The sequence below is a fragment of the Clarias gariepinus genome, chromosome 4 (assembly GCF_024256425.1).
Source record: "Clarias gariepinus isolate MV-2021 ecotype Netherlands chromosome 4, CGAR_prim_01v2, whole genome shotgun sequence".
NCBI lineage: Eukaryota > Metazoa > Chordata > Actinopteri > Siluriformes > Clariidae > Clarias > Clarias gariepinus.
In genome coordinates, this window is record NC_071103.1 from 28411484 (window position 1) to 28428511 (window position 17028).

General features: G+C 36.9%; 1 protein-coding gene across 1 annotated transcript; it reads left to right on the plus strand.

Annotated features, from left to right (window-relative positions):
* Nucleotides 1–3292: 3292 nt before the first annotated feature.
* capn7 (calpain 7) lies at nucleotides 3293–16858 on the plus strand. The gene is made up of 21 exons (XM_053495098.1): nucleotides 3293–3675; nucleotides 5715–5823; nucleotides 6780–6937; nucleotides 8534–8601; nucleotides 8762–8968; nucleotides 9073–9159; nucleotides 9294–9420; nucleotides 9533–9618; nucleotides 9783–9876; nucleotides 10168–10314; nucleotides 11202–11308; nucleotides 11449–11569; nucleotides 11813–11957; nucleotides 12033–12132; nucleotides 13373–13508; nucleotides 13600–13675; nucleotides 14100–14245; nucleotides 14618–14680; nucleotides 14761–14891; nucleotides 15346–15438; nucleotides 16395–16858. The coding sequence occupies exons 1-21, from the start codon at nucleotides 3574–3576 to the stop codon at nucleotides 16537–16539; spliced, it is 2448 nt and encodes an 815-aa protein (XP_053351073.1). The 5' UTR covers nucleotides 3293–3573; the 3' UTR covers nucleotides 16540–16858.
* The last annotated feature ends 170 nt before the right edge of the window (nucleotides 16859–17028 follow it).

Consider the following 17028-nt stretch of genomic DNA (forward strand, 5'->3'; position numbering starts at 1 on the left):
AGGCGGAATCAACTGATTGTTTATTCAAAACATTTTGCAGTAAAATGTTGCATCTACTTTGCTGTAAGAAATTTATAGTGAATTTTATCCTACTGATCCTTCATTAAATTATCTCACCCTTATGGCTCACAAGTTTGATTCCTTGGACTATAGTTAATTATAGTGCTCCCTGTACTGTTTTCCATATTTCTGTCTGTGACCTGAAATATAGCTCCACTGCTTTGAGCTTAGATATATTACTTTTCACTGCCTGATAAATGCAGCTGTAAAGTAGCTTAATTGATCTTTTAATCAAGATATTAGGCCAGGCATTCCTCTTTAATTCTCTTTTTTATTGCTTATGTTGTCTTTATAACTACATTGAATTTTTTTTATTTGTCTTTTATAGATCTTAGCCATTAATGTGTGTTTCTTGTTATTGCTGTGATTTTAAGAGTCTTGAGAACCTATATACTGTAAGCTTAGTGCTGCAGAGACTTTCGGTCAGAGCTGTTCAGCTTCAGGATGGCCAAACTACACTGAAGCCAAAATAAGTAGTATAAGCAAATTAGGACAGCTCTCAAGCCCTGATGATATCCTAAGTGGGTTTTCAACAAAACGCTTCCAGATCCAACAGAAGGACAATAGAGAAATCTGAGGACCAGAGCCAACGGAAAAAACATTATCATCCCTTATGTGGCTGAAATGTCTGAGAAGCTAAAAAAGGATTTGATATGTGGTTGCAAATAACCAAATACCAGTTCAGTTCAATCCAACCACACACGAGGACAGAGACTTGTCTATTCCCGAATGCAAGGCATTTATAATACATAAAAAGAGCAACATAATATATGCTGTCCAATGCAGTGAATAGTGTTCAGAGCTTTAAACTGGGGACACAAAACAACCTCTACATAGGAGGATGTACCAGCAAAGAAAGATTATAACGTTTTAGGACCAAAATCAGCAGTGTATCTTCACCTGAAGGACAAAGTTCACTAAATGTATGTGAAAATCCTCAGTCATCCAGGTGAGGTTTTCTGAAAACTGTATCATATCAACTGAACTTTTTTCTTGTTAAAAAGAAACGTTTCATTGCTCATCCAAGTAGCTCCTTCAGTTTGAGGTATGTTGGTTAGTTGGCCCTTTTATCCATCCCAAAAAGATCAAAACCTCACAAGTCCCCCAGGAAAGCCACACTAAAAGACTCCCCATTACTCTCTGGTCATTACACTTTAACATCTCTCCCTTATCTCAAAGTTTAAACATGTGGCCTTCCCATCAGTATTTCAACGACTTAAAGACTGAGCTGATATTCTCTTTGGTTGTTAAATTTTAATGACTCTCCCTCATCGTTCCATTACTGGCCTTTATATACTTGCCCTCCTACTCTGTACACACAATACTTTCCAGGCAGAGGGAGATACAAATGTGTGGAATCATCCTGTCTACTGTATTTCCCTTAGACTGAGGAACTTGGATGAGTAGTGAAACTTTTCGACCTTACACAACTTACAAGTCGAGCTGACATGACTTTAGAGACTTTCAGATTACTTTTCTATTGGCTCTTTATGATGCCATACTTACACCTTAAAGAGGTCCTATTATGCTTTTTCAAATATTTTCTTTCATGCAGTGTGTCATGTAGCTGTACGTGAACATAAATTATCTGCACTATCTGTGACGCTGACAGTGCACAATAAATGGAGTTTTTGCCTATTAAAAAAAAATCGTCTTACATTCGCCTAAACGAGTCATTAGCAAATCTATTTTTACTCTGTTACGGATCTACGTCACTCCGTAACATATTTGCATAATTTCCGCCCACGTTCTACGTCGCAAACAACTTGCCCGCCCACGTTCTACATCACGAACTTGCCCGCCATCTTACAATTAATGTTACCACACTCTTGTTAATGTGACCGAGCATTCATGCCAGGTTCACTTAATCACTTTGTAATATATAAAAACAATAAAAACGTGAGCAAACGAAATCCTTTTTAACTGTTTGTTCTCCACCATTCACCAAAACTGAACTTAAAACTCGCGTTTGGCAAGGCGCATGCGCACTTCGTGTGTGCGGAGGCATTTTTTCTCTCGGGGTTGGTGGAACAGCGCTGCAATTATTTGTTTGGACGAGAGAAGGAGAAATTGTTGTGGATCATTTTCTTTCAAATATTTTTTTAACCGGATTATCTTTAACTGGACATATTCTATGGACTTTTTACCACCCGTCATCTGCCTCTCGGACTTTATTAACCCCGGTGAGACCGAACCATACTCGGTATACTCGGATAACATGCATACAATAAACACGGACTTCGGACATTTTTCACTCACTCGCACACATACACATACCGTTTATTATAAATTTATATAGTTTGTAAATATTGTTTATATCTTTGTTTGGTTGTGGGGCACCTTTTTCATTTACTTTATTTAGTTTTGTATAATACACGTTTGCTTTTCTAATTGTTTGTGTTTGTCCTTTTTGCTTACTGGCCTTTTAACGCAACACCGACACAAAGATAAAAGACCTCTCGATTTTTGTAGCCACAGTTAATATAAAATTAGCTGGTTGTTACACGGTAAAACCGACGCCATCTTTTCTATGTATTGACGGGTCTCCAGAGCCGTAGTTCAGTTATGGTCATGGGCGTTTTGTTTTTCGACACACGCAGTAGCGGTTGACCAGTCATAAATCACTGCGACATCTGACCAATCATAGCAGTGAGGGCTCACGGAAAGGAGGGGTTTAGACAGACTGAATCTTCGAACTGCTTCACACGAGTCGTTTACAAATCATTTAGAAATGGGATCAAATTAAATCTATTTTTCGAGAAAACTTAAGTATTTTTGGAACTTGCATACATGTAAACCTGTTTTAAGAGACTCATTAAGCAATATTAGCAACCTTTAAAATGGCATAACTGGACCTCTTTAAAGTGAATCTCATGATCTAGAGATTAGCAGTTTGGGTTTAATACTTCTCAATTTAGTTTTTTTAGTGGCAAAATAAGCCACAAAATTTTGATTAGACATAAGTATTAGTTATTAAAGAAATATAAACCATGTTCTGTCTCGCAATTTAGTTATTCAGGAATTACAAGGCAAGTAAGTGACAGCGTGGATTTCCCCATGACGTCGCAAGTAAATGACATGCTATGGTTACATCCCCAAACGTGATCTGGTAATATCTATAGTGCCTAACAGGGTGCGCACAGACCTTTATTCGCGCCCTATATAGTGCACCTATGTAGGAAGTAAAGCCGCATTAGAGACGTGGCCAGTCGCGTGGACGTAGAGCTCCGGGAAACGCCCACCAAACGGAATGTTTTTGGGATTTGTTGTTGAGCTGAGCGGACCTAGGAAGTTTCTGTTAGTCCTATAATAAGTGCTTGTTTTGACCGTGTACATTTCAGTAAAAGTTTAACAATCCACCATTTAAACAAATGTTAAGTGGAATTTCATCATTCTGGAAATCCCCGGTATACGTAGTGTAGTTAGCGTTAAGGCTTAAGCTAGCAGCAATGAATCAATAGCTAATAACAGTAGTAGCGCTAGCTGTTTAGCTAGTGACATCTCATCTTCAGTATGGACTGTAGCGCGCTGGAGGTGGACGCAGTGAAATTCGCAAAATCGGCGGTGTTGCACGATCAGAAAGGAAAATACAATGAGGCTATTTTCTTTTACAAGGTATGTTAGGCTACACACTTTCGTTTCAATACCAAGTAAGTAGGTCAACAAGCAAGCTAAGCTAATGTTGTAAACAAAACCATACTACTGCAGCCTATGGCTTTAGACTTTTATTTAAGGTTAGATACAAGAGAACACTTAACAGGAATACAGTAACGTTACATTGTAGATGTAAATCATAACAAAACGGAAAAAGGTGTTTTGTTTCCCCTCAAATTATTTTTTCCCCTCACCTGTCCTAAAAGAGTTCCCAGGTATTCTTAATAGTTGTTGCTTTAGATCAGGCATCACTAAATGGCGTAGAGCGATGACATTTCTGTCCCGACCCATATGATTTTCTGATAAATGAGAATAATAAATATAACAGTAGTCTAACGTTTCTTTCCTCGAGGTGGGTGCGGCTATCCTCTTCACTAAAGAGAGCCAATCAGTGAGATAGTTTAACATACAGTATATACTTTAGACAGTGTGCAGAAGAAACAAAAACGAAAGCACAACACAGCAAGGTTTGTTTAAAAAAAAAATAAGAGTAGACTATGAAAACTGAACCTTTCAAAATGAATGGATAGATCAATATATGTTTAATGGATAGATAAAGATATGTTTATTCTTTTCTACAGGAAGTTTAAAACCATTTTCTCTCATATGTTCCAAAACCGTAGTGATGATAATAATCAAAAGCAGTATGTGAAGCGCTACTATGAGCCAAAACACGGGCTGTTAGAACAAACACATCTGCAGCAGTCTGAGGTGAGGTCGTGTAATATACCTGAATGAAGAGCCCAGTATGACAGAGCAACCAGAGTCATTTCGCTTTTATTTACAGATATGCAAATGAGGATTCATTAAAGATTGTTGTCTGTATTCTATGCAAATATAAGGAAATGTACAGTACACGGCCATCAAAGTTCAAACTGTCCACATAATTAACCTGCTTACTGAAAAGTGGCAATAAATATTATTGAAATGCCATGGATATTTTAAATGTCTTGTTTTTTATAATGATTGCATATATAGAGATCTGGGCCCAGATTCACAGAGCTTCTTAAAATTCTTTTAGAGAGCTTCTATCTTAGTCTAAAAAGTCCTAGATGGAAGTCTTAGACTGGGTGGTTAGACTTAGGGTGTTATTGACCCTGGTTCTAGAGATGATGTAGCAATTCAAGGACTGTGAGTGGTTAATAAAAAAAATAACTTCTGACCTCTGTAAAGGTCTTGAAATGTGCTCTTTGTGAAAATAGAATATATGATAATCGAATAGACAGTGAAATCATAATGTTTGTATATAATGGAATTGTAAAATCATGACTACAGGCTACTTTATGCAGCTACTTTTAAGTTTTTGTTGTAGGCTAAATATCTTAAAGTTAATTAAAACAGCAATGTTGAAAATAAGAACAACAAGAAAACCATTGGACAGAAGAGCAATGTTTAGTGTTTGGAGAGTATTTCTTCTTTCTGCCATTTTGTTCTATGCTATAGAAACTTTTAAGCTTCTCAAAAGTCATCCTCTCTGCTCTCAACAATTTTAACCAAAGGAGATGTTTTTCGGGTTAAGATGTTTTGTGAGTAATTATTATCTTTACTAAGATTATATCCTAAATTTAAGGGGAAAGTCTAAGAAAATGTCATAATTCTAAGAATTTCGTTACTGGGAGCACCTTTTAATCTTAAGAAGCTTTGTGAATACAGGCCCTGATTTCTAACACAAATATGAAATTCGGGCCTCGGCTCAAAGAACATTTTATTGACTGGTTCTTCATAAATTTTAACTCAGTACCCCTGCTCTAGCACATGAGTGTCAGACTTGAATCTGGATTGGTCACAGAACTATGCAGATTAGAATTTTCTCTATTCAAAATATTTTGTCCACAAAGTCATTGTTAATAAGTGTGAGAGGTATTAAATGTCAAGGCTAAACTGTTTAGTCTTGTAATTGCCAATTTTAAATTCTCTGGCACGCTAAATGTTTTTTTTTTTCCATTTATAATGATGACTAATTACCCATGTCTTTTTTTTTTTTGGTTTGTTTTTATTAGGAGGCAGCACAAGCTCTTATCTACGCTGACATGGCAGGATCCAAACTGGACAACATTCAGGGAAAGGTGAATGAGTATCTGGAACGAGTACAGACTTTACTCAATGCTGGTGAGTTCCCTGACATATTGGTGTCTAATAAGACTCTGAAAGTCTTGGGTGCGTCTGCCAGAGCTGTAGCGCATTCTCTTTTCTGAGCTTGAAAGCCTCATACTTAATTCATAATCTAATACAGTATGTTCCTCTCGGGACAGTTTGAGTATGGGTGTGACTAGCCGAGAGTGCAGCTCATCAGGAAAGTATGTTATTATGGTCATAATAAGGTGTAGGAGAGTGCTCATGTCATTGTTACTAAAGTGAATAAACAAACAATTCACCACATACCTGTTTTATTTATAGTGATTATAAAACAAATATTACACACAGAAATTAACATTTGCTGTCAAGGTATAGGATAAACTGTCTGTCCTAACAAAATTGCTCTTACTTTTTCAGGGGGCAAAATTATATACTCTTCTAAGGAATGTTTTAAGGAAATAGGACAAATGTCAATCATAAAAAAATACAAATTGTATTGTAGTTGCTCACAGTTTCCTGTTGTCCTTGGTTGATCAGTTTCCATTATTCATAAAAAAATTTCAACACAAAAGATACAGATGGTTTTGGGCCTGCATGAATCAGGCAATGGGGAAAATAATTTAAGCAGTAAATAAGCTCAATTAAGCACAATTAGGGCCATGACATTGATTTTACATGTGTGAATCTTGTCTAAATTATCTAATCAGTAAGCACTCCACACACTCTTGGTATGTGTGTAATGCAAACTTAAATTAGGTTAGTAACATGTTATTTATTTTTTTTGTACCTGTTGTACATAGGTCGAGTGCTTTGTCCATGTGTGTCAGGATATTTAACTACTCAACATTTATCAATCTAAACTCAGGAAACTGTGAATATTTAGCATCTAACATTACTATCATTACTATATATTATTATTATTTTTAATATTGGTGTTCAGTGCTTTGTATGTAATTATTTAAATGTTTTGTTCATGTCATCCTCACCAGTTCAAGCTCAGAGCAGTGACCCTTTAAAGACCAAGCATCAGCTGGATCTGGAGCGTTCATATTTTCTGGTAACCCAAGCATTTGAAGAGGATGAGAAGGGTAACAGTGAGGAAGCCATTGAGCTCTACACACAGGCTGTGGAACTTTGCATTCAAGCTGTGAGTTCTGTACTGCAGACACCCATATGTTTATATTTACATTTCCCATTTAAAGCAAAGCATAACTCGCTCTTACTCAGAGTGAGTTACAAAAGTTTGATTTGTAGTGTATATGAAAAGTGAGGGCAGCATGAATAAATAGGTTACAGCATCAGTATAAAGTAAAGTTAAATTGAATAAGTTTTTTTTTTTTTAGAATGCAGATTTAGCTTTCATAGAAGTGTTTACTGAAAGTGTGTCTTCAATGTTTACAACTGAGAGATGCTCACAGTTTCTTATGTTCCGATTTTTCGTGGGCTTGCAATTTTGCATTCATGGAATTAGCTTGCTGCTGCGACTCTATATGTCTCTTGCATGTTAACCTGTGATAAAATTGTAAACACCACACCTACATTTATATTTGCACCTATTTTAAGGAGTAAGTAGGACACTGCGTGAAAATTGTTCTAAATTATTTAGTGAGAGTCATAGATCGCATGTCTTGTTTGATGTGTTAAAAATAGATGTATTTAGGATTACATTTAACCCTCCATTTAGGACACCAGTAGTGCAAAAAAAAAACATACACATTAAAACTTCTGATAGGTGAATAACATTAGTTGTTTTGTTACAGTGGCATCTGTCCAGGGGTGAGATATAAAGTATGCGCCAAAATATACTGAAATAAAAAGAAGAACAATATTACCTTGTTGTCACCTGTGAGTTTATTTCTTCTGAAAGAACCACTATTAACATGTTAATTTACCATGGTATGTGTAATGTAGTGTAGTATTCCTAGTCTGTGTGCACCGCCTTGCTGTAGAAAATTTTTATAATGTTCAAGTAGTTGCTCAACATGGATTCCTGAAAACAAAGGTTGCTGCAGACTCATGCAGGACCTCCTTGGCGGATCTTCACAGTTGAACACACATTCCTTTAACATTCCCCTCAAGTAGGCATCGGGTGGTGTAAGATCAAGGGAATGGGACGGGTATGAGAAGGAATTGTTCTACCAGCTTTTTCAAACTCTCAAAAAGTTTCAGAACTGTATATTTTTGGAACATGCCGTTTTACAGCAAATGAGGAGTGAGTTCTCATAGCTAATGTGTTGGAAGCAGGAAAAAAAGCAAGTGTAAGCATTTGATTGACTTTTACAAGGGACAGCTGGTGATGACTAGGTGACTGCAATCAGAGCATTTTAAAATGGCAGGTCTTTTGTTAAGTTTCCGGTATGAAGTGGTGAAAATAGTGGTACCTATAAAAAGTATTACTAGGAAGGACCATCAGTGAACAGTGAACTAATGACCCAATAATAGACCCAATTATGACCTCCATAACTAATTTACATTTATCTGCTATGTTTTTTTTTATTTTTTTTTTTAGTTTATTGTCCTTTTAAATGCTAAAGAAGTTTACACTGACTTTTTAGGTGTGCCCATTTGTTTTGTGGGTGTGAGGACATGACAACAGTATTGTGTACTGTATTTTATAGTTTAGTTATTTGTGTAAAAACTACTCCCAACAGCTCCCGGGCTGTTGGTGAGTCCCTTACATGACCCTGCCATAAACCGAATTACTCACCCACTCACTCTGAACTCTTCGGTCTTTCTCCAACAGTCCAGTGAGACCTCGGATCAAATACTGCAGGGTAAACTGAAGCAGCTAGCTCGACAGGCACTGGACAGGTAAACTTCAAAGACTCATTGACTTTTGATTTATAAACAGAACATGCACAATTCCAGAAAAAACTCTTAATCATTTTATACAATACTTTTATCTCTGGCTATTATTTAAATTTTATCACAACCTTTTCTACATTAGTTCCTTTTCTACATCTGTACACAGGGCAGAAGGGCTAAAAGATGCTATTTCAAAACCTGGACCCCAGGAAAAATCCAATTCCTCCACTGTTAAAGGTCCTGCGCCTGTAAGGCAGTACCTACCCCTGGGTCCAGATTTCTCCCTCCATGACAAACCACAGCCGATGCGAGCAGTGCAGTCTAGTGAGCCACAGGGCCAGCGATACACGCAGGAGGAGATTGAAGTGCTCAGGTAACATTATGTATCATAAACTATAATTACTCAAAATCTGTTTATTTTATGCTTTTTTTTCAGCTGGCTTTTCCATGTTAAGTTTTCTGCTTTGTGTATTGAAGGAAGACTTCCAAGATAAATGGAATTGAATATGTGCCCTTCATGAATGTTGACCTAAGGGAACGCTTTGCCTTTCCTGTTCCATTTTCGTGAGTAATTTTTAATGTTCCTTTAGATCTCTTTAATTTTGCACACAAAACTTTAATAATTTGCTTATTGTTATATGTGAAAAATTCCTTTAACAAGATTAAGTAAAATGATCACAACTTTCATTAATCTGCAGGGATAAATGTGGAAAGCTAGCCTTATCTCCTAAACAGACAGCCATCTTCTCTCGTTGGGTCCGACCTGATGACATTTGCAACAATCCCACTATGATTTTTACTGTGTCGAGCTTCAGCATCAAACAGGTGTTATGTTGTCCTGCATTTGCATAGCATTCTCTTGCCGTTTTGTGGAATATTAACAAAAAACAGCTATAATTGGTTGTAGATTTTAACATGTTGTTTGTTACTCCTGCAGACCGTGGTATCAGATTGTTCTTTTGTTGCCTCTTTGGCCATTAGCGCAGCATATGAAAGACGATTTAACAAGAAGCTAATCACAAGGTTATTATGCATGCAGTTATTTATGTTTTATTTTTAAAAAATAATATCTATGTAGTAATTGCTGCACATTTACTGGAAACCTTGGTTTTAGACATTCCTACAGTCAATTTTGTTAAGTAATGAAGAACAAGCAATGCAGTGTGCCTTTGTGTGTTTGTCTACAGCGTCATTTATCCGCAGAACAGGAGGGGTGAGCCAGAGTATAACCCATGTGGAAAATACATGGTGAAACTACACATCAATGGCGTCCCTAGAAAGGTACAAACATGGTGCTGACTTTTAATAACAAATAAATCATGTCGGGGCTGCTGGAAAATAATTAATGAAAGGGGTAAGGTTTGGTGAGATGCAACCAATCCTTAAATATGCAAGTCTCTGCTATAGATGTACCTGTGCATTATAGAAACAATAGTGTATAACTGCCCTCATTGATTTAAACTTGTGATTTGATATGAGAAATCAACAATGCTGAGATATTATCAGAACACCAATATCTACAGGTTGATTACTTACTAGTAATGGAGTTCTACTCTAATTTATCTTATTAAGGTGATCATTGATGATTTCCTCCCAGTGGACCGCAATGGTGAGCTGCTCTGCTCCTACTCAAGTAACAGAAATGAGCTGTGGGTTTCCCTCATAGAGAAAGCTTACATGAAGGTGATGGGTGGATATGATTTCCCTGGCTCCAACTCTGTAAGTATAGATTACAAGTTACATATTAATTAACATTTTAAGTAAGTACGTTTGATAATAAAAAGGCCTTGATTATACACAGCCTGGTCAAAAAAGCCACCACTTGAATTCAACTAAGCAAACTTAGAACTTTCATCATTGAGGCAGTAAGGTGGTCGGAAAAAACATCCTGAATAAGCATAAAGGGAGATCACGTAAAAGCTTAGTGAAATCAAATCGTAAAGCAAACAAACACAAACAATAAAAAAACAGTAAAACTCATGGCTATGTTTAATAGTGAAAGTAAGTGCATTTTCACATGAGAAATGACAAGAGAACTCAAAGGAAAACATTTATCATTGATGCTAATCCGGGGATAAATGCTTCACTTGCTAGGAAGCATAAAACATGTGGTCCATGAGTGGAAATTTAGCCAGTTCCAGATTGATGGGGGCTTAAGGGTAAAAAGAGAGGCAATTAAAGTGATGCACCATTAAGGCTTAAGTTTTTCCATCAGTGGATTTTATTTTCTTCTCTCATGGCACGGGCATATTCCAAGATGACAGTGCCAGGACACATCAGGCTCAAATGATGTGGTCTAACCTTAACCCCATTGAGAATCTTTGGGTTGTGCTGAAGAGGACTTTATACAGCGGTGTGACTCTTCCATCATTAATACAAGATAGTGAAGTGTTTTGGCCGAGCAGTGTAATATACAAGTTAATAAATAAATAAATAAATAAATAAATAAATAACAGGTAACAACTGCCCTATATGGATAGAAATAACATTGGGTCCAGATTTACACAAAATAAGCAAAATTCTAAATTAAGACTATGACTGAAAAAAAAAAAATTGTGACCCAGTAATTTCCAAATTTTTCATGATATTTTTTTTCTTCTTTGTAGAATATTGACCTACATGCGCTGACTGGCTGGATTCCAGAACGCATTGCTATGCACTCAGACAATCAGTCCTTTAGCAAGGATGACACCTTTCGCATGCTTTACCAAAGGTGATGCATATGCATAGAAGCTATACATAAACACACACACAAATTTTTTTAAAAGTATTTTTGTGCTCTTTTTGTTTATCAGGCAGAACATTTTAGCACTGCTTCTGACAGTTAAGGTCCATGTCTATTTCCATTAACAGGTTTCACAAAGGCGATGTCTTAATCACTGTAGCGACAGGTGTAATGACGGAGGAGGAAGGCGAGAGGTGGGGCTTAGTGCCCACACATGCGTATGCTGTGTTAGACATCAGGGAATACAAGGTCAGTTATACAACCTTCTAACATATGAGTAATTGGTGATCAATTATTAAAAAAACAAACGAAAAAAAAAAACGTATAATGTCTTAATAAGGCTTTGGGGCACCAATGGAACTTAACATAGATTCTACCACCTGTACTGTTTGTCCTTGAGAGTCCTCTAAATGTTGTCACATTACTTACTTGTTGAGTTGTAGAATTTACCTTCTGCACTTAAATTTTGATTCTGTTTGTCATGGGCTCCAGGAAAAGCGTTTCCTGCAGCTGAAGAACCCTTGGAGTCATCTCAGGTGGAAGGGCCGCTACAGCGAACGGGATGAGAAGAACTGGACACCAGATCTTCTTAAGTACCTCAAGTTTGACCCCAACACTGCACAAAAGTTTGATAACGGTAAGGGAATGCCGTTTAACACCGAGATGAAAAGAGCTTAAAGATCTGTGAGCTAACTTGTGTGCTGTATTCAAGGTGTGTTCTGGATCATCTGGGAAGACTTATGCCAATACTATGATGTCATCTACCTGAGCTGGAATCCTGCTTTGTTCAGAGAGTCCTCTTGCTTACACAGGTCGGTCTTCTACTCTTGACATGCCAGACTTGATCATCTTTCTGTCATATACCAGATTAATAGGCTGGCAGAAATAAAATAATTTCCTGTTTAAGCTTCTTTAAAGTAGATTTTAAAACCTATGCATTTGTGAATCAATGATCCTAAAAATGTTTGCTTATAACCCAGGTGTATGAGAAATGTTATAGTAGCAAGTTATATGCCAGCATTATAAAAGCTTATGAAAGACAAAGGGCTTTCTGATGCCACAAAGTGCAATTACAGACAACAAAGCCCAAAGTGCTACAAAAGAAATAAGGTCACAGAGTTTAGACCATTTTTTTCTTTAACATAAGGAAGATTACTTAGCTGCCATGCTACTAAACACAGATTTGGAGGACATGTAATGATGAAGGAGAGATCAAAGAGAGAACAAGAGGGGTTCACAGTGGTGCGCATGGTTTCGTTTGATTAAAAGAATGCTAATTTTAACAGTTTGCAGCTGCAGCTTTTGGAAATTATGCAGCTTTGGGAAAGATGTCCTTGTAGCTTTCGGTTTTACATATGACTATAACATTGGTTGTATAATGGTAGCATGCAGAGTTCTAGAAAGCTTTTATAGCTAATATAGCTTTTTATTTTAATTCAGTTATGAGTCAGCAGAATATTTAAAAAACAACTTTATTTTCCAACAGTTGTAGCTAGGTAAGTAGCAAAGAAAATCTCCTACCTCTGGGTATGTGTGTGCATATTTGTGTGTTACTTAAGCAATATCACAAGTGGGATTACTGTTGTGGTCACTTGTTCAACACATCAAGTGGCGATTGTAGCGGGATTTGGGATTTACTGTAGCCGTTCGTTAGAAGCTATTAAGCTTTCTATTTTGCTATAGGCATAAATAAAACAACACAGAACAAACATTTCATTCTCTAAATGTGCAAAGACATCCCCCCAAAAGACTTGCAGCTGTAAATGCAGCAAAAGGTGGTTCTACAAAATATTGACTATGGGGGGCTGAATACAAATGCATGCCACACTTTTCAGATATTTATTTGTTATTATCATTTCCCTTCCACTTCACAATTATGTTCAACTTTGTGTTGGTTTATTACATACAATCCCAATAAAATACATTTACGTTTGTGGTTGTAATGTAAAAAAATGTGAAAATTTTCAAGATGTATGAACATTTTTGCAAGGCACTGTAAATGAAGAGGGTTGCTATAGTAATTGCTCATACACAGTGATTTGTCTTTTGCAGTAGCTGGGATGGAAAACAGGGTCCAGTGAAAGATGTTTATTCTTTGGCCAATAACCCTCAGTACAAGTTGGAGGTGCAATGTCCACAAGGTGGAGCTGCATTGTGGGTGCTACTAACCAGACACATCACAGACAAGGTAAAGCTGATCACAGAGCATGGTTATTTACATTTATATTTGCAATGTATGCAATAATATTTACTCTTTATTAATGCATCTTCTCTTTGAGGATGACTTCGCTCAAAACCGGGAGTTCATCACGTTAGTGGTTTACAAGAATGATGGCAGGAAGGTTTATTATCCAAGTACGTATTTAACAAATGAAAATATAGAAATAATTAAATAAAGGTACATACTACTCGTGTTTTCTTTTTGTGCTTAAAATAAATTTTGTGATTTATTATTTTTTTGCTTTTTTTTATGTTGCCTCTTTTTAGGAAAATCTTTTGTCTAGTAGACAGCCATTTTTAATAAAAAAAAAATCTAATTTGGATTGAGATCTTAAGACATTCCTCATGCCACATGGACACCAGCATGTGGTTTTTCACACCAAATATTTATTTATTGAGGCTCTGAACATAGCTTAGCAAACTGAGTTAAAGAAGCAAAATCATCTGTTTTATGGCCATCGTTTGAACCTTAGACTCACATGAAGTTTTTAGGATGGTGGATATACTAAAAGACTATTATATATTTGCAAACAAATTATATTTCATGTCTGTCTTTTAGGTGACCCTCCTCCTTATATTGATGGCATCAGGATCAACAGCCCTCATTACCTGACCAAGATTAAACTGACCAGTCCTGGAACTCACACATTTACACTGGTTGTGTCTCAATATGAGAAGCAAAATACCATCAACTACACATTAAGGGTAATTCTCCCGCTTTAAGTTTCTTTGAAACCTTGTGGAAAAGCAGCAGCTGAGAAAATATTATCGACATATGGCTAATTTTTTGTAGGTTGACATTAGCCTGGTTTCTTTTAATTGTGAAGTAAAATTTTATAAAATATTGACATAGCTCAGTTTACCCGGATCATGTGATGCTCTATTAAATTCATGAGAGCTTCATGATGTCATGCCATGCCATGCCCTTTTCTAGACACTTCTGCAGATAATATAGTATAGTATAGGAAATTTCATGTCATTCTGTTAAAATAAAATATATAATGATTACATAGCATTCCTGCCATTTAGGAGTGGTTCTAATATTTATTAGTCTACATTTACTCTATTTCCTACCAGGTCTACTCATTGTGCAAGTTTAATTTCTCCAAAATTTCATCACCTTTCTCCCAAACAAAGAGGGTAAGCAAGGTAGTTTGTCTTATTCGTTGTGTTTGTAATATTTTGCTGTTTCTAATAAATAAATACTGTCTTTTTAAAAGATAAATGGCCAATGGAAAGGGATCACTGCAGGAGGCTGTGGTAACTATAAGGACACCTACAAGCATAACCCAATCTACCAGTTCAACATGGACAAATCTGGACCTCTGCTCATTGAGCTCCGAGGCTCCAGGTGAGACTAAATTTCATCTCATTACCTCGACACCATAATGTCTCCAGCTTCATGTTTATTTTCGATTGACATTACTGATATTAAGTTTTTACTTTTATAAAGATTTATTGCTGTTCCAGTAAAGTGGTAGGCCACCATGAGTCACCGCGACAGCTTTAGTGCTTGGCATAGATTCTACAAGCTCTGTAGCTCTCCTGATATCTCCTCAGCTGGTGTTTCGATAGTGATTTTGACTGAAGTAGCCATAGTATCTGATTTATATAATAGAATTATACTCATTTATCCATTCAGTAAGTCTTAATGCCCTGTGGCTTTGCAGCTTTATACTGATTTGACTCTTCCCTCTAAGAAAAGTGAGCATAAACCATGCCAGCAAATGCCTGCCACAGGATAACCGAGCCATTGTGTTTCCTTAATTTGTCTGTGTTGTGCATTGTTGGGTTTTTCTTAATAGGCAGTACAGTGTGGGTTTTGAGGTACTGACAGTGTCTGCTGGAGGAGATGCGGGAACTTCAGGTGCCCAGAAAAAGGGCAGTGGAGATTACAGGTAATATACTGCTGTTCTTAAACAAAGGAAAAGTGTGCATGTAGTGTGTGTGTTGTGGCAGAAAATTATTTGTCTTGCAAAATGCATAAAGAGAACCACTGATGTTCATGGTGTCTGAATTGTAAAAACAGCCTTTGTCTAAAGCAGTGATTCTTAGCTTCCATAACCCATTTACATGTATTATTTTACTATAAACAGAAGAGAGGGCAACTTTTTGGTTTATACAGTACTATGTGCTAAAAAGCAAAATACAGATTCAACCTAATCAATCCAAAGACAAAAAATAAATGCCTCACTTGTGATTTACACAAAAGATAAGCAGCCAGGGGTGGCTCGGTGGTTAAGGCATTGGACTATGGTTCAGAAGATCCCAGGTTCAAACCCCACAACCACCAAGTTGCCACCGTTGGGCCCTTGAGCAGGGCCCTTAACCCTGAACTGCTCAGATGTGTAATAAGATAAAAATGTAAGTCGCTCTGGATAAGAGTGTCTGCCAAATGCCAAATGTAAATAATAATTTTTTTTGTGGTCCGAGAACCGAGGTCTTCGGGTACCTGGTGCTGAAACAACTCACGGAAGAGCATAAACAGAAGCATTTCGATATCTGCAAACAAAATTTGGACTCTAAGGAAAGTGACAAGACAGGGATTTATCAATACGAGAGTAAACGGAAGAGTATGGAATGGAAACATCCTCAATTGCAGACCAAGAAAAAGTTCAAAAGTCGTATTTGTTACAGGGAGATGTTTATTGAAGTCTAAACTTCTAAGTCTAAACAGAGGACTGTTATCCAAAGGCGTTGTAAACTTGCGTGACAATACATGACAGCACACTTCTGTTCACATTGTCTTTAATAGATGTTTCTGAGTGTAGTTTTTAAAGGAAATTAGACGCCTGAATGGAAAGAGCAGAAGAACCATGATGAACACCCTATTCTCATCCTCTGTTTTTCTCAGGTGTGGTTTCTGCTATATGGAGTTGGACCATCTCTCAGCAGGCATCTACAATGTCATACCTACCACTTTCCTGCCTAATCAAGAAGGGCCCTTCTTCCTAGATTTTTTCAGTGCAACTCCTCTTAGAGTGTCTCAGCTCCAGTGACAACTCATTAGCCATGAATGTAAGCTGTTCCACCACAAAAGCTTGGTGATAAAGGCCTTTTTTCCTATCAGTTTCTCACTGATATGGACATGTCTGCTCCTGTCTGTTCTCATCTGTTTGTGCCACAGAGTATAGTCTAACAGATCAGAGACTGTTTACTTGGGATTCTCTGGTTGATCTGGCTCTCATGGTCATTGCTTGCAATGAGATATTAATCTGTAAGAAGACACATGCTCCCAAAGAAATTGTGTTTGCAATATGGGTGCATACATATTTATTTTATTCCACTCAGGAGACTGCAATAAACTGTTGAAATGTACATTGTTGTATGTCATAATACATTGGACCTTTGTCCTGGTAAATTGAGTATGGTAAAGCACTATGTAATTAGTTAAGAATATAAGAATCATAGCACTCATCTATATATAAAAACATCCCAGCTCGAGTGTTTTGCTAGGTTACAAATTATATCTTATTTCTGGGAAAGTT

Bases quoted from the DNA above. Each gene is read 5' to 3' on its own strand.
- capn7 (XM_053495098.1), top strand. From the start codon at position 3,574: ATGGACTGTAGCGCGCTGGAGGTGGACGCAGTGAAATTCGCAAAATCG. The intron at 13,509-13,599 runs GTAAAGCTGATC...CTTCTCTTTGAG, and splicing joins CCAGACACATCACAGACAAG to GATGACTTCGCTCAAAACCG. The intron at 14,246-14,617 runs GTAATTCTCCCG...ATTTCCTACCAG, and splicing joins CCATCAACTACACATTAAGG to GTCTACTCATTGTGCAAGTT.